We start from the raw sequence: 25,815 nt of genomic DNA, 5'->3' as shown, positions 1-25,815 counted from the left end.
CCCTTCCTCTCTGTAAAAAAATCAATAAAATATATATTTTTAAAAATATTAAAACAGGAAATACAAAGGATTTACCAGGTTAAAAAATAAGAAGAGCATCCCCATGCCTGGAACAGTACCAGGGTGATGCGCAGTGGAAACGTCGCAGGCCAGCTGGGTTCTGGCTCAGAATTGGGCAGCGGCAGCCAGGCTCCTGCAAGGCAAAGGGACTAAAAGTGCTCCCTGTCAGTGTGGAGGCCAGAACCAGGCTCGGTGCTTTAAGGGCCAAGCAAGGGACGCTGAACAAAACGATTTCTGACCTCTCAGTGGAAAATAGGGCTTTATCAGAGTCTGTGGACCTAGAGAGTCTGGAAAGCCACAGCCTCAAGTAGGAAGTGAATGAAATTCTTGCTGCTTGGTAACCAGATCTGTAATAGTCTCATTGTTCCCATAGGATAAGAACTACAAATAAGACCTGGTTCTGGACTTAGTGCCAGGAGTCCAGATGGTAGTAACCACAAAACCACTAGGGAAGAACAGAAGGAGGGAGAAAGAGAGGGAGGGAGTGGGGAGGGAGGGAGAAAGGGAGGGAGGGAGGGAGGGAGGGAGGGAGGGAGGGAGGGAGGGAGGGAGGGAAGGGGGGAGGGGAAAGAAATGTGCTGTTAGCCTAATTACTAGTATGGTTCCTTCATTGGTCATCTCCTCTTCCTTTCCCTTGGTATCCTGCAGTTTCACTTGAAAGTACTTGGGTATAAATTTAACTTTGTTTATTTTGTTCAGTACTCATTGCACACTTTTAGCCTAAAGAATCACATGTCTGTTTTTAGAATATTTGCTTAAATATTTCTTCCTTACCAGTTCACCATTCTCTTTTTCTGGAACTCCTACTAACTGACTGTTGGAACTTTACAATCTCTTTTTCCATATCCCTTTACTGCTCTAACTCTCTACCGATCATCTATCTAATCTCTCTAAATTACATTATTGGTCAGTTCTTCCTGACTACTTTCTAATTCGCAAATTTTCTCTTTAAATCTATTTATTTCTTAAATTTTTATTTTGATGACCATATTTTTCATTTTTAAGATTTATAATTAATTCTTTTTTTCATATCCTCATGTTCTTGTTTCATGTTTTTATTTCATCATTTCGTGTCCTTTTTTTAAAAGGAAGCTATTCAATCTTTTATCTTTTCAACATCCTAGACATACTTATTTTAAAGTCATTGTCAGGTTGTTCCTTAAAGCCATTTGGAATGAGTTAATGTTCCAACAGCAGATTTTGCTGCCTATCTTTCATGGTATTAGATTTTATTTTTTATGTGCTTACAATGTTTGGCCTGTAGGCTCATCTTGAGTAGGAGATTCATTCTTACTTTCACATTTTAGTATAAGGCAAAAACATTAATAAAAACAACAACCACATACAAATAAAGGGAACTAGCTACCAAGAAGATATTTTATATAAATGTTAGTAAGATTGCATATTATAAACTACAAATAAAGGAAGAGAGATGCAATTATTTGTCAGATACTTGGGACCTAGTGCTTACCATGAGACCTTGTATACAGTAGATGCTTTTTTTATATTCATAATATAATGAATATCTACTTGTATACAGTAGATGCTTTTATCTACTTGTATACAGTAGATGCTTTAATTATATTCATAATATAATTAAAGAATCTTGGCATTGGTTTGTTGAAGACTTTAGCTTGAATTGTTTGAACATAATGAGCAACCAATTTTGAGCTACCCAAATTAAGAATCTCTGAAATGAAATTGCATTAGATCATATTGTGGCATCACAGATGTAAACCATGCAAGAAACTTCTAGTCAGAAATGTAAAATTAGAATCCCAGGTAAAAGTTCTATCTTGTATTTTATTTCTAACCAATCACATTAAAGAAATTACCCTACTTGACCTCTTTTTCCTCACTATTCCTTCAACTTATCACTGAATACAGTCCTCATAATTGATGATTGTATAAAATATACGCCCAAAACTTTTTGTCAAGATAGACTCTCATAAAATGTCCCACTTGTATAAAATTTAGTGTATCCAATGGTTTCTTAAGTAACTTCCACTGGAGCTAACCTCTGCTTACAGACAGACATTCTTTGTGCTAATGTTCCAGACATCATATGTAGAAGGAAGGAAAATGATGATTAGCCAAAAAAACTATAATTATGAGACCTAGTGACTGATAATGTATTCCACTTTTACCTTTGCTAATGTTTTTACAAAACTGGGCTGGGCTCAGTGTTTTTACACTAGAATCTGTAGACATTTATCCACCTAATAAAATAACCACACAATCTGGCGAAATTCTGCAGACTTGGCAGCCCTTCCCACCAAAGCCTGGAACAGCATTGGCCCAGCAGGTGTGGCTTCAGAAAGGCCGGAGAGCTAAATTCGGGAAACCTGCCCAGCACCCCATAGGGGGAGGGGGGGTGTCGGGGGGGGGGGAAGCAGTGTGCCTTCCTGAAAGCCATGTTGATATGATACCCCAGCTCTTTAGCAGCCCATAGAGCTTTATACATTCACAACAGATAATGAAAACCACAGTAACTGAGGAATTGACACTAGAGACCAAAATTACAATGAATTACATTTCTTCTTAATAAGAGATGCCATGTATTTATAAAGATTTTTTTTGACATTTAGAATATACATACTACATAGCATTTGACACTATGGAACACACGAGAAACCTACTCTTCCCCTTTTAACCAAAGTAGCCCCTTTTTTTTTCTTAAAGGGTAAGATAGAAGAATAGAACTCCAACAATCTGGACCCTAGGAAGGAGGAAAGGAAAAATGTTTTCTCATATTTTTTCCCCCATAAGATGCTCTTTAATTTGTAGGACCCAGTTAGTGAGACCAGACTTCCTGGGCCCTACAGTCAGAATCAGCTGCATATATAGAACACTCCCTCTATATAAATACTAAGAGAACTTGAGTATAAAAAGGTGATTGTAAAACAACACAGCATAGCAAAGCCTTATGCCAAAGATAAAACCATTAACACCAGGGGAAACTGAAGGGGGGCGGGGGACTGGATGGTGCCTGTCAGAGCAGAACACTGTAAGAGCAGCTGTGTAGACACTTGTCCCATTCAGTTTCCCAGGACGCTGAAAGGTCACTCGCTGATGGTCTGGGTTCCTGTGTGAGTGGCCAGGAGCCCTTTCCTGCTACCCCTCGTCCTTGCGTGGCTAAGCTGGAGGCAGACAAATGTGTGGATCTTTACAGCTTCCACTTGATCTTTCACCGGAGTCATCTTTTATTTATGTCCTCCTATGGCACAGAATAATTGTGGGCAACACCATTCATCAGCCTAATGGGCTCAATTGGAAAGCTCTCAAATCCCCTGGGACATGCCTTGTTCTAAGAAAAGAATTGTTAACGGAGCTTCTTAAACTAGGAATTTGTGTCTTCCCATGAGTTGACCTTGTGAGGTTATTTGTGGATCCCGATAGAGAACGGGTCTTCTTAGGCCCCTGCAGCTCCTCAGCCCAGCCCACCCTCACCTCAGCCAGGGGATGTCCTCTGCCAGCTCCTGCCAACTCCAAGCCACACAACGAGGCATTCAGTAGGAACCATACTTTGAATTTTGATCTCTTCCTGCGCTAGTGATACACCGTATATGATACTCTCGTGATTCTGGGCAGTGGCAATGAGATGACTTTGCCCAACTGCAGCTAATGTAGTAAGTCTCTGAGCATATGTAAGGTAAGCAGACTAAGCGATGGTGCTTGGAGGTTAGGTGTATTGCATGCATCTTTTAAAGATTTTTTATTGATTTTTAGAGAGCGGGAGGGAGAGAAAGAGAAACATCAATGAGAGAGAAACATTTATTGGCTGCCTCCTGCATGGCCCCCAATGGGATTTAAGCCTGCAACCCAGGCATGTGCACTGACCAGGAATCAAGGTGGCACCCTTTTCTTGGTGCATGGGTCAACGCTCAACCACTGAGCCACACCAGCTGGGCTGCATGCATTTTCACTTATGATATTTTCAACTTACTATGGGTTTATCAAGACATAAGTCGAGAAGCAGCTGTATGTTCCTGTCTGGGAACTGTACTCCTCTGCTTTCCACGGTAGACTCGAATGCTTCAAGTGTGTTTGTTGCTGGATCTGTTTGTTCCAGTTGAATTTGTTACTGTAATTGATGACTTAATATATAAACCAAAGAAGCATGAGGGGGGAAAGGATATTATTGTAAAAAAAAAAAGTTTAATTTATATTTTTCTTATTCCCAACTTAAATAAAAAATTGGTAATGACCACCTACCCCCATCATATCAGATATAGTGGCTTCAAATGACTGATAAACTCCATCAACCATGTGACCATATTTGTGAGTTACATCCTCTCTTGATTTTCCTTGACAGTATTGTCTATGGAAAAACATCCATAGCTGTTGGTGTGTTTGTAAATTGCGTTATCTTTTCTCCTTAGATTTAACCTAAGAACCAGTGTCTGATCTAGGTATCAGTGTAATCTGCCTTGATAGAAGTTGTTGCTTAGCTCTTCTATTCACCCCTTTAACCTTTTGCACTCGGATGTCGAGTGTGACTCGACACGGTTAGCATTAGAATAAAGGAATCGAGAAAAAAGCAAGCGAGTGCAAAGGGTTAAGCCATGGTAAGCTCTTGTAATGCTCACAGACACATGTTTAATTAACCTCATGGAAGAGAAATAGAAAATCTGGACATCATAATTGTTGCCCTTGAAAGTGAGACAGTGTGTGTATACAAACATCCTGTCACTTTCTAACATAATATAACATTAGAAGTGATTTACAGCCACCCCAAGATGGACAGACCCTTTATGTAACTACTGAAGGACTTAATAATTATTTGTTGGACATATGGATACACAGGGAAAGACATTTCTATGGGGCTGCTGTACAGGGATCTCTGATTAATGAATTAAGAATTAAGTCATGATGAATTCATTCAACAAATATGTGTTAAGTGTCAACTCTATATCTACCAGTTGTCCGGTAACTGCTGGGGCCACAACAAGCCACAATGGCTAGATGCTTGTGACAGAGCTAAGACTTCGGGCCTCTGGGCAACGCAGAGATGCCATTTCCTCACCAGAACCACCTCTCTGAAAGGCTCTGACCAGACGTGCACCTGACCAGTGGGACAGGATGGTGTGAGGGGAAAGAAAGCGTTCTCATGAAATCTACGGGTTCTCAACATCTTAGTCGTGCTCCAGTAATTAAGCATCAATTTTTCTTACACTGTGTGGAGTTTGACAAGGCACTTGCCGAGGCTACGGAATCTCACGGCGGTGTTTTCTCTTCTAGGATATCAATGAGTGCATTCTCGAAAACTATCCTGAGTGTTCCAACCCCAGGCTGTTTTACATTATCCCGTACTTCTGTGGACAGCATCCCAGATGCAGGTAAAGACCAAAGCTCATGGCATGCTCCTGGGGAGAACAGGGGCGCAATCTCTCGTCTCTCAACCCCCTGGAATTCAATAAATAAGGACTGTTAATCTTTGAAGATCTCATCTGAGACTCTGAATGTCGTGCAAATAAAAAAATTAACAAGTTCTGACAGAGGCCTTGGGACAACCCCACTGGAATGCCAACCAAAGTCTTTTTTTATACTAAACACTGTGTGTTAAGCAGCTGTTGCTACAGAGCCACGAGATAGTAAGGACCAGCGGTGAGCACCACGGTGACTGTCCCCCATCCATAGCGCTCCTGGCCTGTGTGGCATGTCTAATTGGGTCTGAAACACTGGACGCTCACACCCAAAATTTGATAGTATCTCTCTCATGCGACATACTTAGTAGAAAGAGAGGAAAGTGCTTTCTAGTGATTGCTCTCTGTAGAGAGTGACTTACTCAGATCTAAGGGCCCACGTCCTGCATCAGCATTCCCGGGGTACTTGTTAGGAACCCTTATCTCATCACAGTCTCTGTGTAACCATCTCCAAGGTGATTCTGTTCAAGTTACAGTTGAAATTCATCGTGCTGAACAAAGGTGCAGCCTGGAGCAGAAATAGTAGTAACAATGAATACCATCTTTGCTTGATGAAAAATAAGCCCTGTTATCAGGAGCAGCACTTTTCCCCAGAGAGACATTAATTAGAAGGTCACTGTGTTCCTGCGGAGATCAGGGGCAGAGAGCTGGTTCCAAATCACAGCTCACTCACTGTACTTGTTGCTGCCACATGATTACGACTTCATTGGTATGTGTATTGCTGTGGTGTTGAGTTGACCATAACACAAAAGTGTTTATGGTCAGAATTCCTGGGCTAGAAGTGTCAGTGTTCTGCTTCATCCTAAACTGGCTGAGTTCAGGAGGCCTCCCCGCTACCCTCACCCCTGTAATAAAGGCCACCTGGTCCCAGGTCAGTGCTCAAATGCTGGGACACTTTCCGTCACAGTGAAGATGTTTATCCCAAGAAACATGATTTTAACCCCCTCAAGTGTCTTTTTAACTATCTATTGCCTGATCTTGGAGAGAGTACTCATGATTTCTTATCTTGGGTTCAGACAGGATGATTTTCAAAACTCTTTCAAAATGTCACTTTGTTCCACCTTGACAACAATTATTTGAGCTAGGTAAGGGTTATTATTACAGTTTTTCAAAAGAGAATTTGGCATACCCCAACTCTCCCAAGTAGGAATGGCAGCCAGACCTGGAGCCCAGTTCCCATGATCCCCCTTTTTCCTCGCTCACATACCTGCTGTCCACTTGGAGATGTGCTCTATGAATGAGATTAGGGGGTTTTCCTTCTATAATTAAAAAAAACAGTCTTAAACTCTTTTTAAAAAATAAGATGATTAGCAGACATGACCCAACCCCTATTCTGAGTCCTACAGAAATACTATGTCAATGAGTTTCACATTTTGAAACTTCTATCTTTATTTCATTGGTTCTGTTTGGTCCTCATATTAAAAAGCCATTCTAATCACCCCTTGGTCAATGTTTCTTAGGGCTAGGACCTAACTCCCTGTGCCTGTAGCCTTCTTCCAACAAAGTTCGAGGCCCTGAGCTAGGTGTTACACACTGGTGAGAGGGATAGCAGTGAGAAGGTGTTGGGGGCAGGGGCAAGCGTGCCAGCCGGAAGGAGCAGGGCAAGCTGCTGGAGGTGCCTATATCAGGGCTGGTCCTTGAAGAAATGGGATGTGGGCTTATGCAAATGAGGGCGGGTGGGTAAAGAGATACCCTCTCAGCGTGTTGGTGCTGCATCTCAAAAGTGAGTCTCTGATTTAAAAATGATTGTTCTGTCCTTAAAGGGAGCCTGGCGAGTGGGCCCTGGAAAGAGCAAAACTGAACGTGAATGAAAACTTCCTGCTTGTGGGGATCCTTGAAGAGCTGGAAGATGTGCTGCTGTTACTGGAAAGATTTTTACCTCATTACTTCAAGGGTGTGCTCAGTATCTACAAAGACCCAGGTAACTGTAAGCAAGTGCTCCCCTGTTTCTAGCATTAGTCACCTTGAAAAGGACTCTGGAAATAAAGGAGTGACGTCATCTCTTTTGTTAAGGAAGGTAAGTCCCTCTGGCTCGCAAAGCAAGGTTAGAGCCATCAGACACGAAAGCCCAAGGTCCAAACATAAACTTGCCATGTTTTAAAAGCTGATGGTTCCATTTTTCCTGCCTTTGGAACGGGAAATTGGCACTATGTCCATCAGCCTTGTTGCTGATGAGTGCGTTGCTGGGGTGAACTAATGCGTAGGTTTTGCGTGTCTAGGGTCCATTGATGGAAACGTGGGGCGGTGAAGGGACCATCGTGCAATGAAGTCTCTCTGGCTCTATTTCCCGTTGACAAAAGCACTCTGGCGAACAAAATCCTGGCAAATAGAATAGATAGAGCAGCAAATTGAAAATACAATTATGATTTTATCCTGGCGAATGCAGGGGTTTCCAAATAGAAGCAAGAAAGAGAATGCAGCAAAGCAATTACGCAGGTTGCCCGCCGTATCACGATAAACACAATTACTTTCAGAAATCCATTCACTTCTGTCATTATTATTTTATTCTGAGAGGAAAGACAAACGAGATTGTTTGTTTGCTTCCTGTTCTCCTAAGCCTCGCATGTTTACTCACTCATCTGTTTATTGTTTCGTTCTGTCATCTGAAACGAGAGGCAGCATTCTGCCTTGGAGAAGTGAGGAGCAGCCAAAAGGCTCTCCAAATAGAGCCCGCTGCCTCATTCCACAGCCAGGCAGCGGCCTCACACCACACCTGCGTCCTTGGCAGGTACCCATGCCCAGGTAAACTGGTCTTTGCCTGGAGGAGCCCTGGATTCTGTTCTATAAGGTGCCCTCCCACCCCCAGTGTTGTGCTGGAGGAAGATGGCTGGGGATGCCACCTCAGTCTCCCAGCTCTCTCATCCAGAGATAAATTCCCACGTACCTAGAGGCAGGGACAGACCGACAACCTCAAGGTGTGCCTGCCTGTGTCTCCTCAGCAGGAAATGTGGTTTGAGAAACCAGATGCATAATAAACCCTAAATAGTCGGTTTGGGAAACTAGGTCTTCCTTTGTCCTTTTAACAATGGACAACTTAAAGAGTTTAAAGAAACCTAATGTGATCAGTATTTAGTTCTGTAAGACAAGAGAAGATCTGGACTTTATACAAAGCGGGATCTTACCCTAAATGAGACTCTTTTGATGAAAAGGTTTATATTATTCTTTGTTATTTTACCTCTTTGGCTTGATCTTGTATGGCATAAGAGCATGCACATTGCACACGTGTGTGTGTGTGTGTGAAACATAGTATGAGATAAAAGACTGACTGAATCCTGGAGACACCTAGTTGTCAAATAGGATGAATACAGTCTTGTCCCAGCATCTGGGAAGAGTATCAGTGAGCCCACTTCACATGTCATCCATCCGGGATCGGGAACTGACACTAATTCTGATCCCAGATGCCACGCTCAGCACATTGAAGGTCAACATCAGTGGTGTGGGCCTGAGGACTTAGATGAGGACATTTTCATCTTTGTTCTTCTTAAACACAAATACACCACAACAAAAGGCTTGCCCCAAAGAGCCCACTTAACTGCTGTTGTCAGGTTATAGCATCTTGACTTCCCAACTGTTTGCTTCATTTAAATGCATGACTTCTCAGAAACTGTGGGCCTTGGTCCCATGACTGTGGGCATGTTAATCAAAGTAGAACGTATTTCTGAAAATTGAATTACCGTTAGTTTGTTTGCCTTCAGCCACAATCTTCCCACCTATAAATTAAAGATTTCCCCCCCCCCCTTTGAGTTTGGAATAGCAGTATATTAATACTCTGAGGCTTCCTCTGAGAGAGAATAAGGGACATCTGGTCCCCTGTGTAGTGGATGAGAGGTTTCTATAAACTCAGGGCCAGCACACACCCAGTCGGCACAGTCCAGTTGTACTAGTGGTTAAATAGTGGAACACATCTCTACTGCCTTCTGCGCCCACCCTCAGGTGCACTTGCCGCCTCCCCTCCCCCCCCCCCCCCCCCCCCGCCAACAATGAAGTAATGAGAGGGTCTTCAGGACTGGCCTGAATTCAGTTCCTGAATTCTGGTTGTTCAATATTTTGAATGTCACCTCAGAATCATTCTTCAGCTGCCATATGTCATATACATAACAAATGAACCTCTGAACAATTCTTCAGTAATTTTCACTGTTTCCTGATCTGTTGACATCTTCTTGAGAGGTTTTTCTATGATGGCATTGAAGGCCAAGCAGCTCCATAGTTGCTCTGTCCTAAGGACTCTCCACGTCCCCGAGGCAGGGACAGGAGATGAACGTGCCCTCCTGGCCAGCTTCGCAATATGTTTTAATTCTGCAAAGACTAAGCACCTGCATTGTTTTCTTGTGGCCGCACACCAGAGAGTTGGTGTCAAATCGGTTAAAAGAAGAGCCACAGTGAGGCCATGGTGCGTTTTTAGTCTAAAACCAGATTTTGGCACACTCAAATCATTGCTCTGGCCCTTTATAAAAGAATTTTTATAACTGAGTAGCTTAGGGAACAAAGGGAAGAAGAACTAAAAGGTAAGACATTGAGGAACCTCGTGACCTTTAAATCCTTGTAGGTTGCCTGCCCGTGGAGTTGGACTAAGATGCAAACACTCCCCCCGCCGTTCTTCTTTGGTGTATTTCCTGTTACTTAAAAAAATGCAGGTGTGCTCTGATTTTTAGTAATCCCCTTCCAGCAACACGAAAAATATTTATACCAGACTCGTTGCTAAGAAAAAGCATAAATAGCAGTGACTGTTTGGGGAGCTGGTGAAAAAAGTGATGTCTGTCATTCAAATGGGTTTTCACGTATTCCAGATTAGAATGATTTTCATTAATTCTTCCCAATCAGTATGACTTGTTCCAATACCTGCCCTTTAAAGAAGTTAATAACTTCTCCTTTAAATAGCAGCTTGCCTGTTGGCCTTCCCCTCTTTATTTCTTGTAGGCAGGTATGCTGACAAGTAAATTTGTTTCCTACCAAACGTATGTATTCGAGAAACTTAATTTTTAGAAATTTTTTGTTCGAGTTATTTTATAGTAAAGTTGCATTTTGTGGAGACCAGGTTAGTGTATCTCAGAAGTTTATGATAGTAAGTACTCAAGGTGAAATGAAAGTGAAAGTTTTAGCATGAGGGTAACCAAGAGAATCCGCTTGGGTGTTTCTTACCATCCAGGGGAAGTTGCTGATATTGCTGCAAGTGTCTTGGGCGAGTGCTCAGTGAACTCCACCCCACCTGGGTATCAGTCTGAATTAGGGAGAACTGAGGCCCAAACAGATTTACTGGGTAAGAGCAATACAGTCTTATTTCTAATTGATTAAGCTTGATTATATTTGCTTATGGCTCACCCTTTAAAAATGAGAAACTGAAGCCAGCCCAAAGAATTTGAGACTGATCCATAGTCAACCACCAAAATGTGAAAGAGCCAGAACTCCTATTTCTGAGCCATGAGTGTTAACGAGTTCATGTATATTTTTCCTCCTTAGATCTTAAAAACTGGCACACTGTGAGCTATCAATATTTTTCTTAGTCATAATTTCCTTTGGAGCTAAAATCACAGTGGTGTTAAAGGTCAAAATAAATAAACAAGTTGAAGACAGAGAGTATGTGAATATTTGTGATAGGATCAGTCATTGTGTAAACGTCCCTCATATAAACCTTTGACTTGGCAAATAGCTGAGCTGTTCTAGTTCAGTATTGCCCTCTAGCATCCAGACATGGAACTATATGACCTAATATTAACCCATTACTTTCCATTCGTAGCATTACGTTAATATTCATTCTCAGCCCATTTTCATTACAAATGTAAACATTGGAGCCACGGTAGAGACTTACTAGACTTTTGTGAGCTACTCTGAAAATCTGGCCACCAACTATTACAAAGGAAAAACGTGTAATTCCAAACAAATGACTAATTTTGACCATTTAAGTTCATTCATAAAATGGATGTTTTGTTTTTAAAATATTTTTACTTAAATATTTTTATGAACAATGATAGGGTACAGATTTAAATATTATCCTTTTACTCAGCATGAATGATACTTAGACTTCCCATTAAGAGTATAATAGTGTACTCTCTGAATTAATTTGCTTTGCAGTATTTAAATCTGAAGACATTGACAGAAAATAATAGCAAATATGTCAAAGAGAAATTTTAATATAGTATTCTATAGGAAAAATACAGGTTCTCTACTATCAATAAAAATCTTAGTAAGTTAAGAAAAAACACTAAATGATTAAATCTTGGCCTGTGTATGATAAAGAACAGTCCTTCTTTAAGAAAACAGCAGTGAGTTGGGAGTTAGAAGAGACTTCTAGTCCTCTTACTGCTACGGGTTCTGCCCATATGACCCTGAGCAAGTGTAGCTTTGGGCGGATGATCTCTAAGGTTTGTATTATTATAACACTAAAGTGTCACATAGAATGTTTTAAGGTTGCTTTTCTACCTTTCGTTTTTAGCACAATTATAGGGTGCTCGCCCCACCCCCAAAAAAACAAACACCACACAACTTTGAACATTCCCCATTGCCTTACTTGTTAATTTCCAGGTTTAGTTATGGAGACTATCGCCACCTAGAGGACATGACGGAATCCTGGCTAGAGAGTTAATTCCTTCAGAACCGGTTTCTCTCTGTAACAAGTGATCAAGACAGGGATCCCAATTCAAAATCTCTGGTCACAATGCCCAGCCCTTTCTCTGTATACCTTATGCAATTTTGTCAAGAAGACAGGATATCATAATGATTAGAGCACAGACCTCAAGTCGACAGCCTAGGTGCTACAGCTGTTCCTCCACTCAGCACCTGTATAATCAGAGGCAAGCTATAAGCCCTCTAAGCCTGTTTCCCCACCTGTATAATATACATAAACAATACTGTCTACTTCAAAGGGTTGTTGGGAGATGTATCTGACCAAATCCATGTGAACCCCTTAGCCCAGAATTTAGCATATGACACGGATTCAATAATTACCTATTGGCCTGCCAGTCACATCAAGGGAGAGAGATAGGGCCTGCGACTGTGAGAAACTAGGACATCAAGATCTCTTTCTAAGTTGTACATTTGAGAGAGAGAGAGAGAGAGAGAGAGAGAGAGAGAGAGAGAGAAGCTTGACTTATTTCACCAGTGACAGCTGACCTATGACTATGACATTGCATGCCTTTAGGAAACAGTTTTTCTGATTTAAGGGATGGGGCCAGCTATTTTCTGGCCAATCCCTTGTCCCTCAGACAATCCTGGGGAATAAGTTGACTGGAACTATTACTACAGTGACACTCTCAGGGACTTGAAAAACACACATCATCTAGCCACTCTTTTCTTGTTTGTTTGTTTTTTAAATCATCTGTTTTTATGCCTGGACTCTTACCAGAAATATCAGGGAGTTTAAGATTTCAACATTAAATGTTGAGATGTGATTGGGGCCAGTTACCATTAACGTGTGCTGAGTGTTGAAGTTTTCAGACTGCTATATATCACGTAGGATAGGTGTCCAAAGATATTATGGAGTTTTTATTTTAAGTCAGATCCTAAGATTCAGTTCTTTCAATAAACTTCAGTTCGTATTCCATGGGCAGAACTACGTCCCTCCAAATGCTGTTAATGAATTAAACTGTACAGCAGGTGGCGATGTGTCTCCATTTTCTCAAGGAAGTGCCTGTGGTTTCCTAAGAGTTTGCTGCATCTGTAGACCGGAGTTTACATAAGGCTTGAACACAGATGTACAGTTAGGCTCCATTTGGGGCCTAAAAATGGGATCCTGGACATCAAAGGATTCCAAGTACAATCGATTGCGGTGGTCCAACGTGTATTATATGAGAGTTAATTGGAGGGGGGCGGGGAGTAGGGATGGAGTTTTACAATGAAATAACTTTCTGTGGGTTAAAAGAATATATAGTAGTTTCCCTTTATCCAGAGAGTATATCTTCAAGACCCCCAGTGGATGCCTGAAACAGTAGCTAGTGCTGAACCCTATATATACTATGCTTTTTTTCTGTACATACTTTCCTATGGCAAAGTTTAATTTCTAAATTAGGCACGGTAGGAGAGTAACAATAACTAAAAATAGAATGATGATAATAATATACTTTAATGAAAGTTATGTGAACGTTGCCTGTTTCTCTCTCCTTCTAAGAATATTTACTGGACTCACTTTTTCACTAAGAAAGCACTTAATGGCTTCTCTTTGGCATATCTGCATTGCCAGCATCACTATTCTTGAGCTCTGGGGCCATTAATACAATAAGAGTGACTTGAACACAGTAGATCTGCTAACCCAGATGGTTACTAAGTGACTAACGGGTGAATGGTGTATACAGAATACACATCCTGGACAAAGGGATCATTCATGGCCTGGGCTGGACAGAGAAGATTCCATCATGCTACGCAGAACAGCACACAATTTGAAATTTATGAATTGTTTCTTTCTAGAGTTTTCCATTTAATATTTTCAGACCCTGGTTGACCCTGAATCCATAAAAAGGGAAACCACAGATAAGGGCAGACTATTGCATACCATCAACTCTGGTTTTATAAAAGTAACCCGTCATTCTACAACCGCTGGATTAAACTGATGCTGTCATTTCCATGTTTATTTCCTACTTCCTATTGCTTTTGTGCTGCAACGAAACTCAAAAACACTCTGGAACCTGGCAGAGATACAACCTTTGGTCGGGAGGAATTCATACTGTACACATTTACAGACACCAATGAAGTTGTTTAAAGACTCAATTATCATTTACAAAAATAGGTCTATATTCTAGACCAGTCTGCTGTTGGTCAATATTCTTCATAAAAATTTGTTTTTCAGCAGTCATGTGCTAGGCTAGAATCTAATCACATTGACGTCTGTGTGTGTGTGTGTGTATGTGTGTGTGCGCGCGCGCGCGCATGCATCCATTCGCTCAAACAACTAAACTTTTTAATATATAACAATCATATCTGAGTGAATAGTCTTGGATCACAAATGTATTAATAGTTCCTAAGTAATAATAATTTGCATAGAAATTTACAGTTTTTAAAGCACTTTCAGATGCTGGATCTTATTTGATTTTTTACACGAATCCTCTGAAGATGTGGAAGACAAATAGCTTTTGTCTTGTTTTCTAAGCAAGGAAGATGAGATTCAAAGAGGTTGAACAACTAGTTTGCCCACAGTTACCAAGTCCTAAGCGACCACAGACACTCAAGCTTCTGCCCCCAGTGCTACCACAAACACCATCAACTGTGACCCTCTCACAATTCTTCATAATCACTAACTCAGAGGTTATTGGGTATTAAACCCTTATAGTACATATTACAGTAGAAGCTAAGTGCTTAAAATAAAATTTTATAGATTATTTTTTAATTTTTGTAATTGCAGTTCATATTCAATATTTTGTATTAGTTTCAGGTGTATAGCATACTGGTTAGACAATCATATGCTTTTACAAAGTGATCCCCCCAATATTTCAAGTACCCAAGCAACCGAACGACCGGTCGTCAACCGGCCACTATGACATGCACTGACCACCACCAGGGTGCAGACGCTCAACACAGGAGCTTCCCCCCGTTGGTCATTGCACTCCCACAGCGGAAGAACCGCTCAGCTGACTGATGGGCGCCAGACGCCAGGCTCATGGCAGGCAGGCGCAGCTGTGGGGGCACGAGCCTCTCCCGCCTTCACTGCACTGAGTGGGAGTGGCACGGCCTCCAGCCCGGGCTCAGGCTCCTCCCCGGCTGCCTGCTGCTTCACGCACTACTACATCCCCCAAGGGGTCCCGGATTGCGAGAGGGTGCAGGCCAGGCTGAGGAACCCTACTGTGCGCGAATCCATGCACCAAGCCTCTAGTAGTTATTATAATATTATTGCCTATATACCCTATGCTGAACTTTATATCCCCATGACTATTTTATAACTACCAATTTGTAGTTCTTAATCCCCTTCATATAGTATTTGTCTTTCTCTGCCTGCCTTAATACTCTCTAGCATAATAACCTCTAGGTCCATCCATGCTGTCACAAATGGTAAGATGTCATTTTTTATGGCCAAGTAATGTTCCATTGTATATATGTACCACTGCTTTTTTTATCCACTTATTTATCGATGGGCACTGGGTTGCTTCCATATCTTGGCCATTGTAAACAACACTGCAGTGAACATAGGGGTGCATATAGTAGTGTTTTGGGTTTCTTTGGATATATATACCCAAAAGTGGAATTGCTGGATCCTCAGGCAGTTCCATTTTTAATTTTTTGAGGAACGTCCATACTGTTTTCCATAGTGGCTGCACCAAGCTGCATTCCCACTAACAGTGCACAAGGGTTCCCTTTTCTTTACATCCTCACCAACACTTATATGAATTATCTTGGTCACAAAAGAATGTGAGTTCAGAAATCATGATAAATCACTAAGGTATTATCTTAAGCCAGTGTGTCATAATGCATATGGAAGAAAATAATTTTGAAAATGGATCCATTTGACAGCATTTGATACCTTTCTGGCGGGGGCTGGGAAGTGGTAGGGAGCAGCATTGCTAGACTTTTATAATAGTGTCTAGAAATGAAAACTGAAAGCATATATCTGTTTTAATAGTTAAAATTAACATATAATGTAAACATTCCTTTGAATTAACTCCTAAACACTTAGGGCTTTGGGGGGAATACTTTCTTGATGCAACATCTACAGCCGCAGACTGAGAGCTGCATTCAGCTTGCACAGATGTCACCTTCTCATAAGGATTCAGCCTCTAATGTGTTTAATTGATTTTATGAAAGCTTAACTTGCAGATATATATATATATATATATATATATATGTGTGTGTGTGTGTGTGTGTGTGTGTGTGTGTGTATACTTTTAACTCATTTCAACTATAATTGTTCATTTTATTAAAAACTAGAGGCCCGGTGCACGAAATTTGTGCACTGGGGGGGGAGTGGGGGGAGTGGGTCCCCTCAGCCCAGCCTGCACTCTCTCCAATCCAGGACACCTTGGGAGATGTCTGACTGCCAGTTTAGGCCCGATCCTAAGGATCGGGCCTAAACCAGCAGTTGGACATCCCTCTCACAATCCGGGACCACTGGCTCCTAACTGTTCACCTGCCTGCCTGCCTGATTGCCCCTAACTGCCCCCCCCCCCTGCTGGCCTGGTCACCCCCAACTGCCCCTCCCACTGGCATAGTCACCCCCAACTGCCCCCCCCCACCAGCCTGGTCACGCCCTTACTGCACCCCCTGCTGGCGTGGTCGCCCAAACTGCCCCCCCCCCCCCGCACCAGCCTGGTCGCCCCTCACTAACCCCGCTGCCGGCCTGGTCGCCCCGCGCAGCCTGCTGCTCAGTCATTTGGTCGCCCCTCACTAACCCCCCTGCCAGCCTGGTCACCCCACACAGCCTGTTCGGTCATCCGTTCGTTTGTTTCGGATGCGACGGTCGCTTAGCCTTTTATATCTATAGATAATAATTATCCTGAATAATATTTTAAAATTGATTTTTCACTTACTTACTAATTTACTCTTGCCTTGGGACCCTCCTTCCTCCAGGAGAAAGCATTTCCAGTGTTATTATCTAAGGTTAACAGGAAAACAGGACTTAATTTACAGACATTGATTTCCTAGTAATAACTTTCCTGAAATAGTTCTCTTCTGAGAAAACTAATATTTAAATAGCAGGTATAATCTGAAATACCAGAACAATTCCACAAACACATTCAGCAAATGTTGAAGTGTCTGCAATATGCCAGTCCTGGGGAAAGGCCATGTAAAGATTTAGGAAAACCTTGTCTAGCCTGGAATCCACCACACACAGGGCTAGGGGGACACTTCCTACTGCTGATATTTGTGCCAGGCCTTCAAGGGTACATAGGTGTTTGCCGAGTAGATGAGGAAGGAGGCATTCTGGGGAGAAAAATATAGCAAGAGTGCAGGCATGAAGATGTGAAGGCACAGAAGTCCCCAGAGTGTGGGAGGCATGCAGGGTGGTCCAGCCTCCGCCTGCTAACCCTGCCTGTGGGGGCTGGGTGCCCCAATTCCTCCAGCTCAGTCACCCTGCTGCTAAGACAGCCCTGCCCAAGCCAGGAACAGTATCAGCAGCCTCAGCGCCCTATGTGGTACAACCTGGAACTGAGTCACATACCAAGCCCACAAGCAGTGGCCAAGCCACAGTTGCCAGAGGGCCATGTGTCACCACCACCCCCATTTCCCTACCCTCTGCCAAGCCTGACCACCACCCAAGGATCCCACACTTCCCAACAGTGCATCAGGGATACTGCCAGGTTCCCAGGTCCCTATGCTGGGGGTTCCTTCTTGCTGTTTTCCCAGTCTCCTCACCTGAGATCCAGCCTGGGGCCCCCATTTGTTCCAGTTGGCATTACACTGTCCCACTGAGCATCCCACTACATGTCTTCAGATACCAACGACTGCCCTGCCCCACCGCCTAGATTAGCTCCCTTTGCCCACCCGCATGGACTTCCCTTCTGTTACCAGTCACTCCTTGACCCAAGTGTGAGCTGGCTGTGTCCCCTGATACCGGCTCTGGTCTTCCTAGCCCCCTTTGCTGGGGGCCCTTGGGATCACCATTCCAGAAGTTTCCCCTAGCCCCCACCTCCCACCCCATGCATCCTGGGAAATTGATCTATTCTAGGTCCCATCCCTCATCCTCTGGGGAACCCCAGAGGCCCCCCATGGTGTGGCCAGGCATGGGGGTGTACACTTTTCTCTTATGATTCATTTCTCCAAACGAAAAACCTGGCTCATAAGATCTGTGTGTAGAGGTGAATTTTTTCTTCTTCAGAATTGAATCACTTCTACTCTGAGCAGTTTTTAGTTGAGCTCGACAGTAATATGCTTTGCATTGAGTAAGAATATTACTAAGGGTGAAATTAGTCACCACAATTTTCAATTTTTGGACTTTCCTAAAAACGCTGCAAAGCTGAAATGCTTCTAAAGCCTGGCCAGAGAAGATGAAAGAGAGACCTGCCCCCAGAGGTAAGGGGTGATCTTTATAGAAGACCCTGTGGTCTCCCTGCTCTCTCATGCCCACGGGCCATGTCACCCCAGGGATTCATGTGGTGATGTGGAAAGAGCAGTAGGCAGAGAATCTCAGAACTGTCTCTCCGCCCTTGGCTCATGGCCTTGCCTCTCTGACATTCTTTGCTTATAAATTCACCCCCAGCTGGGGTGAAACACAATCCTTACCCATTTTGCATGACTCAACATTTTACCATGGAAGCTGCTATTTTTGTTCGCCTAAATCTTTTTCAAATTAAAAATATCATTTCCCCGTCTGTATTTTTTCAGACATTTTATCGGCCTAGGATAAAGTCACATCTCGCAAACGGCACCGGACCGTGACAGAATACAGCGGCAAACTACAGGCGCACCTGTGCACAGAACAGGCCTGGTTTTGTGGGTCCTCGTGGGCTATATTAAGCGCATGCGTTTCATTGTGCACAAACCCACAGAGAATCCAGTGTAATGCCCCACGGAGCAGAGCAGGAGAGTTTTGCTTGTTTCAGATACTCTGACGGGAAAGCCTTCCCCCCTCCCCACCCCCCAGCTTTTTTACCATGTGCTTCTAGGTACTTCTGCTGCCTTGTCAGAGACAGGCACCACCGAAGCTGTTTTTCACAACATGTGTTCCTAGAATTTGACCTGCCTGTTTTCTAACTATAGTTTATGTATGAAAGTAACGTGTGCATATAATTAAAAATCAAACAGTACTGAAAGACTTCTAATGAAAAGCAGCAGCTTCCCACTCCAGCCCTCCCCACCGCGGAGCCTGTTTGTGCAGGGGCACCCACTCGCAGCACGGCGCGCGGTTTCTGCTGATAACCACCACTCTATTTATAGCCGCTCTGCACAGGATGCTGTTTCCCCATTTATTTATTTGAGCATTGTCTTTAGTTCTCTTATGCCATCGCCCTTACCTCTACTTCTCCCCCCGCCCCCACTCGTCCTACTATGGCAATGACTATGTTTTAGTTGCGTAGTCCCTGTTTGTATTACTGTGATTATATACATTTGTTTGTCGCTGATCCAAATAGCATGCTGTCATTTTGTTTCATTTCTTGAATAATTTGTTGTTTTCCCTGGAATTAATTACTGCCTTGGGATGTGTTTGGTGTTGTTGTTTTTTTCATTTGCTTAGATTTATTTATAACTCAAAATTTTCGTATGTGCCATTAGTTCTGTTGTACACATATTACTTTTGATGTTTCTTTCAGCATTATTATCGGATAAGTAGATCCATTCCACTGACCCACCTCCCAGGACCACGCCCCTGCTCCACCAGAGCTCGGCCTTCCTGTTTCAATCGAGCTGATTACTCAGAACCTCCTTTGGCAGCTTCCCTGGGGCACGGCTCTGTGGTCTCTTGAATCCCATGAATACTGTTTCTTGATTTATTAACTCATTTTATTCCAGGATATTCCCAACTTGCTTCCTGATCAAAGGTGCACGGGAGGGGGTGAATTCTCTGAATCACTGAATGTTTGAAGAACTCTAACTCTCTCGTTGAATGGCCATTTTGGCTGGGTGCAGGTTTCTTCATACACGCGTTCCGTTTTCCATTTCTTTTTCTCTGACTTTCTCGTTTTCTCTCTCTTTCTCCTGGGGTCTTCACTTTATTCCTTTTATGAAATGTTATAACAATATTACCAGTGTGCTGAGTATTCAGTTGATACTTTTCATGCTTAAAATGTATATTCTTTTAATTTCTGAGAATTTTTCTTGTCTTATTTCTTTTGAGATTTTTATTGCCACCCTTTTCTCTGTTTCATTTCTGGAATGCTGTTGATCAGATTTGAAGCCATAGGTTCATCCTTTCTATGTGCTTTATTATTTTTTTCCTCTCTAATTTTCATGTCTTTCTTTTTTTTTTTTAACCTCTTGAAGAGTTCCTCAGTTTGTATTCCTATCATTCTGTTGACTTTTTTCTTTTCCAAGAACTCCTTTTAAATATTTTTTCTTTTTACATAATATCTTGTTCTAATTTACTAGATGCAACACCACCTTAAATCTCTGAAAAGGACAGATTTTTTTTTCTTAAAAGAAAGGTTTTTATTCATTCCCTGTGTTATCTCTATCTATTCCAGGATCCTCTTTACTGTTTTTGGTTGGTTTGGGCCTCTTCTCAGTCCAAAGGCTTTCCTCTGGTAATCTTTGTCCGAATTTATATTTGAGGGTGAGGCGCTAAAGAGCTGGTTAAAAGGGCTGAACAATGGGAGAGGCTTATGGACTACAGGATTCTACTTGGGACGACCACACAACACTAGACAGTTTGCTGGGGGTGGAGGGAAGGGGTTGTTACTGATTGTAGGTCTTTTTTCTTTGGTGCTTATTCAATTTCCCCACTGAGAAATTCCCCAAACATTTGCTTGGGGGGTGGGATATGAGGTGGGGTAGGGGAGTGGGGTATACATCTGGTTGCTGCTGTGGGAACAGGAGCTGAAGGTCCCCATTCACCATACCATTCACCGAACTGTCCTTATTTTAGCCCATGCCTCTCCTTTCTCTCCTCTGGCTTAGCAAGTCAGTCTGGAGCCTCTGCCCAGATTCCCTGGAGACTAAGCCTGTGATTGCCTGCTCCCGGGCAATGGAGAATGCCCGGAGAATGGGGAGGAAGCCTCCCAGGACACCTGGCTGCACGCAGCTGTGGGGGACCGTGGGGCTCAAAGGCTTCATACCCAGACTGGCCGCCTCGTGCCCAGCTTTGCCCCTGGGACACCGGGTGCCGCCCCTCCATGTCTCAGGGTTTCTGCAGGGGGAGCTGTCACTCCTGATGTACCTATGTCCCCTTCTGCCAGCACTTCAGACGTGCTTCCTCTGCTCGGCTGCGTCAACTGTGCTCCTCCGGCCGCTCTTCACCTTCCAGAAACTGGCGGAGGCCTGTCTTCCTCTGACAGCCCTCTCCAGTTCTTGTCCTTGTGATCTCGCAATCATTTATAAAATTGTTATTCTTTGCCGTCATTTTTGTGAAAATCTGCAGAGGAGAGGGGTTGAAGGCATGCAGTCGGCCCACTGCATCTGGCTGGGAGTGTCCTAAGTACCTGGACTTAAAGGTTCCGGTGACCAGTTTTGTGTTTGTAGCTCTAAGCTCGGTCTGTGGTACATGCTTCTCTCATGTGATCGCTGCATATGCACCTTCAGCATCTGGGTCTGGGTGAAATAAATAGTCCTGGTGACATTTCAAAAGCAAAACAAACAAAAACAAGAGCCACTCGTGATAATTTACTAATTAGACCCCATGGGGTTTTTACTGAATGATGTTGTCATAATGAGGCTCAAAACTGCTGTTTTTCAAATTACCTCAAAGACAAACCAGGCCTGTATGAGTGATCTCTTTGATGGGAGAGAAGGTAAATGATAACAATTGATAAAAAGACACTCGTGACCCGAGGCAGAGTGCACGACCCTCCAAAGACACATTCCTATGGAACTCGGTGGAAACATGCGTCTGCATTACATGTGCTCTCATGTGCCGCTTCCCTAGCGCAACGCCAGGACACCCCAGCCCTGAGAGTCCGGGGCCTCAGTTCAAGAACGCTGTCAGCCAGCTACCGGCCCGGAGAAAAAGCAGCCGTGGAGAGGGTTTCTCGGCAGCAGCTGCCTTCGAAGCAGTAGCAGCAGCTCATATAACAAATGTTTCATGACGGAGGCAAACAAAAGCCAGCTCTGAAATTCCAGCCTCGCCATGCCCAAGCCCGTTCAAGATCGTAGAACCGCTCGGTGCGAGTTTTCCCCTCTCCAAATGCATTCCATATGAGGCGTGGTGTTGGGACTGCTGGGATCTCCTGCGTTCGCTCAGAGAGTGGCTTTTAAAGCCCAGACTGAAAGGAAAGTCAGTCAGTGGGAAAACAAACTCAAAGTAAACACGGAGGCTCAGGTGTGGGAGGTGTGTTTGTTTTCCCCGCCAGGCACACCCGCTGCAGTGGGGCTGGAGGCTGGGGATGGGTTAGCTGGCGGTTAGCATGGCTGTGATGATTTTTTTATTGACTAATTTTTTATTGATTGGTTGATTTGAGAGAGAGGGAGAGAAGAAGAGGAAGAAGAGGAGAAGGAGGAGGAGGAGGCGAAGAAGAAGGAGAAGGAGAAGGAGAAGGAGAAGGAGAAGAAGAAGAAGAAGAAGAAGAAGAAGAAGAAGAAGAAGAAGAAGAAGAGAGAAAGACAGAGACACATCGATCTGTTGGTCCGCTTATATGTGCATTCATTGGTTGACTCTTGTGCATGTCCTGGCAGAAGATTGAATGCACAGCCTCAGGAGGAGCTGGCTCAGTAGTGTGTGGAGAAGCTTCCTCTTAGACCTCCAGCCCAGTGAGATGGATCCAGCATGTCCTGCAGAAGCGCAGAGAAGTCACAGAGGGCGTAAACCTGGACCATTTGCACACAGGCTTGAACTGGCTTCCTGAGGGCCTAGCCCAGGGGAAGACCCAGTGCTGGGAGTTCCTGCCTTTTGTCCCCTAGTCCATGCTCCTTGCCCTTCAGGAGGGTGTCTCGCCTCTCCCGGGGGCACCAGCCTTATGCTGAGTCCTGAAGGCTCCACGATGGTGGAGAGCATTGGCACAGTCTCTGGTCACAGTGAAATGCACGCACCATGGTTTGGATGCCTGGTCTGTATTTGTTCTCTCCTCCAACTGAGGACCCAAGTCCCACTGTTGGTCATGCTTTGCCCATAACCAGGATGAATGCTGCTTATTGCGAGCAAATGACGTTTCTCTTCTGCTTCTTCCTACTCCATCTTTCTAGAGAGAGTTCCTCCACTCTAACCCTGCCTCCCAACTCCCAGCATCCCTGTAGGGCACTCCCACACCCTAAACCACCCACTCCATGCCAATAGACCTTGGCATCAGAACCACCGTCTCCTAAAACTTAGCTATCCTGTGGCCCACTCCCCCCAAGACAATTCTATAAGTATGAGGGTATTAACAGCTGACAGTCACACAGTTTGTCTCGTCCAAGGGAATTTCTATTAACAATGACAATTATAGTAACTCCCAGAACAGTGCTTTGCACATTATAGGAATTCAATAAAAATTCATTGAAATAATATTGAAGGCATGTACTATGATAAGCATTTTAGTGGATTCACTAACTTATTCTTCAGAACAACCCAATGACATAGATACTTATTGTTTCCATTTTATAGATGAGTAAATTAAGTTTAAAGGTATATTAAATGACACATCACTATTTTATGAGGAGATTTCTTAGAAAAAGAATCATTTCAGGTACTTTTTCTTATACGTGTACTTACAATGATTTAAAACTTTTTAGGGGAAAATATGTTGCTGTAGTCATCTAAATTTGGTTCAGTAGAAATACAGGAAGGTGACGTAAACTTTCATTGCAGCTAGTCCATTATCTTGCCTTTTGCCGCTTTCCTTCAGCACATGAGCAACAAGGACAGAGCATGAAATCTCAGTGGCCTTAGTGGGTGGTAATACACTCTACACCCCAGTAGCCTGCCCTGGGTCACACAGCACCAGGATTTGGACCCTAACCACCACACTAACCTGCCACCTGTGGTCTAACGGAGTCCTCCTGAGGTGTGACACTTCACTTCAAGGGAAGAACTTGTCAATAGTAGAAGTGCAGGCATGGCCCATGCTCCCAAAATGAGAGCTTTCTGCAGAGGAGTAGATTTTGAGCAGCACCATTCCTCCTCCCAGGAAACCATACCATTTCTACAGCTCTCTGCTCTGCCCACAGTAGATGTTCTGAGTCTGAAGGCCACCACCTGGTCCTTGGGGAATCCTTACACTGGCTCGTCCCTCTTACTCTATATGAAAAAAAATAAAATCAAATGTTTGCGCCTACTTTTTCCTGGGAAGCAAAGTATTTTTAGGTTTGTGTAGGCGTTCCCAACCCCCAGGCCAGTAAGAGTCACAGACCATGGAGAGACCCGCTCTCCAGGTCTCTCACGCTCACACCTGCCCCCCTCCCTTTCCAGTGGCTGGTCCCTAGAATGCCTGCCCACTGACATGCCCCTTCAGGGGGACTTTGAGCCCCATCATAGAAGTGTAAGCCCCGTGGGTGTGAGCCTTGACACAGACAGGCCAGAGCTATGGAGAATGGCCAGTAGGGCTATTGAGCTGGCTCCCAGTCAAGACTGGCCTGATATAGACTGAGGTCAGCCATCTTTTTTAGAACCAGAATATAGAGCTGACACTCCAAATGGTGACGAAGTCTTGTGTTTGTTCAGGGTGATTTTTGGCTCTTCCATGCTTCTAGATTGCCACATTATAGCTTAGGATATTGTTTGCCTAAGTATAATAGGGCATGTGAGTTGGTTCCTGGCATTGATCATGGAAGATTAGCTTACTTTCACCAACCCAGAATCAGCCCCAATGGCTATCAAGAAAGACCACACAACTCCCAGAGTGTCTATAAGTAGATACCAAACCACACGTGTTATTAGTCTTGATCTTAGACCAGATTATTATTAACTTTGCTTTGGTTGAAAGTGCGCCCCATCATATTGTTAAAATAGAGTTTCACAGCCTGTAAGTGACTAGGGTACGTCACTTTTAAGATGTTTTTCCAGAAGAAAATGTTAAATCCCAAATACATTTTTTTGGCTGAATAGTTGGTTTTAATGGTCCAGAGTCGAAAACTGTAACTTAATTCCTTGTAAAACTTAAATCAATTTCATGAGGGTTCTGCTAAACAGTTCCCTCTGTTCAGCTGGAGATTTCTACTAGTTCCTAACCCTTAAGATATATTAACATATTCTTTTAAAATGCCAATGTTTTTCCACTTTAAAAAATTCTGTTGTCAGTATCTGACTTCTGTTGACATGCAGTAGCTTATTTGTGGCCTCAATTGTGGTCCTGTGGTTATAGTTTCCCCTTTCTCTCACTCCCTTTTTCCTTGGTATCAGTGAGGGAACACGGTGTCCAAATAACAATCGACATCTGCAGTTTCCCAAATCGTGCTTTCTGAAGGTGTTGGGTGGGTGGGAGTGCTGCTCAGAAGTCTGTATCGCTAAGTCGAACTTAATATTAAGTGTGACTGGGGTCTCCCATGCCTCTTTCAGCCGTGGGATTTATTGGTGCAATGGCGTCTGCTACATGCCTGTGGCTCGCACTTAATACCACCAGAGACAAGAATGCTGAGCCCTGCTGAAAGGCAGTAATGCATCTGGAGAGCTCCTGAGAAAGATCCAAGTCGTTTTCAAGTTTGCTTAATAATGTGCTCAGAGGTCTAATGTTTTGGGCACAAATAGCAAAGCTTCTTCCAATAACACGTGCTTTAGATATCAGGTTCATGTGGGGCAGGACGCACTTGCAAAAAGGAATCCACCCAGAAGAAAAAGGCCAACATGCCAGCATCAGAGGCTTAGTGTTTCGTTTTGTTTCACAAAACATAAAAGAATCTTACCCCGAGTGAG

General features: G+C 43.4%; 1 protein-coding gene across 1 annotated transcript in view; it reads left to right on the top strand.

Annotated features, from left to right (window-relative positions):
* UST (uronyl 2-sulfotransferase) overlaps positions 1 to 25,815 on the top strand; it is a gene marked incomplete at both ends in the record, with an annotated part of 166,170 nt that overhangs the window by 98,657 nt on the left and 41,698 nt on the right. Inside the window, 2 exons of the mRNA XM_079781154.1 lie at positions 5,302 to 5,399; positions 7,250 to 7,407. Of these exons, the coding sequence (XP_079637280.1) occupies positions 5,302 to 5,399; positions 7,250 to 7,407 (256 nt within the window). The remainder of the gene's footprint in view (positions 1 to 5,301; positions 5,400 to 7,249; positions 7,408 to 25,815) is intronic.

The sequence above is a fragment of the Cnephaeus nilssonii genome (genome assembly GCF_951640355.1).
Source record: "Cnephaeus nilssonii genome assembly, chromosome: 9".
Taxonomy (NCBI): Eukaryota; Metazoa; Chordata; class Mammalia; order Chiroptera; family Vespertilionidae; genus Cnephaeus; species Cnephaeus nilssonii.
Note: the sequence above shows the minus strand (reverse complement) of the source record. Positions and strands in the feature narration are given on the sequence as shown.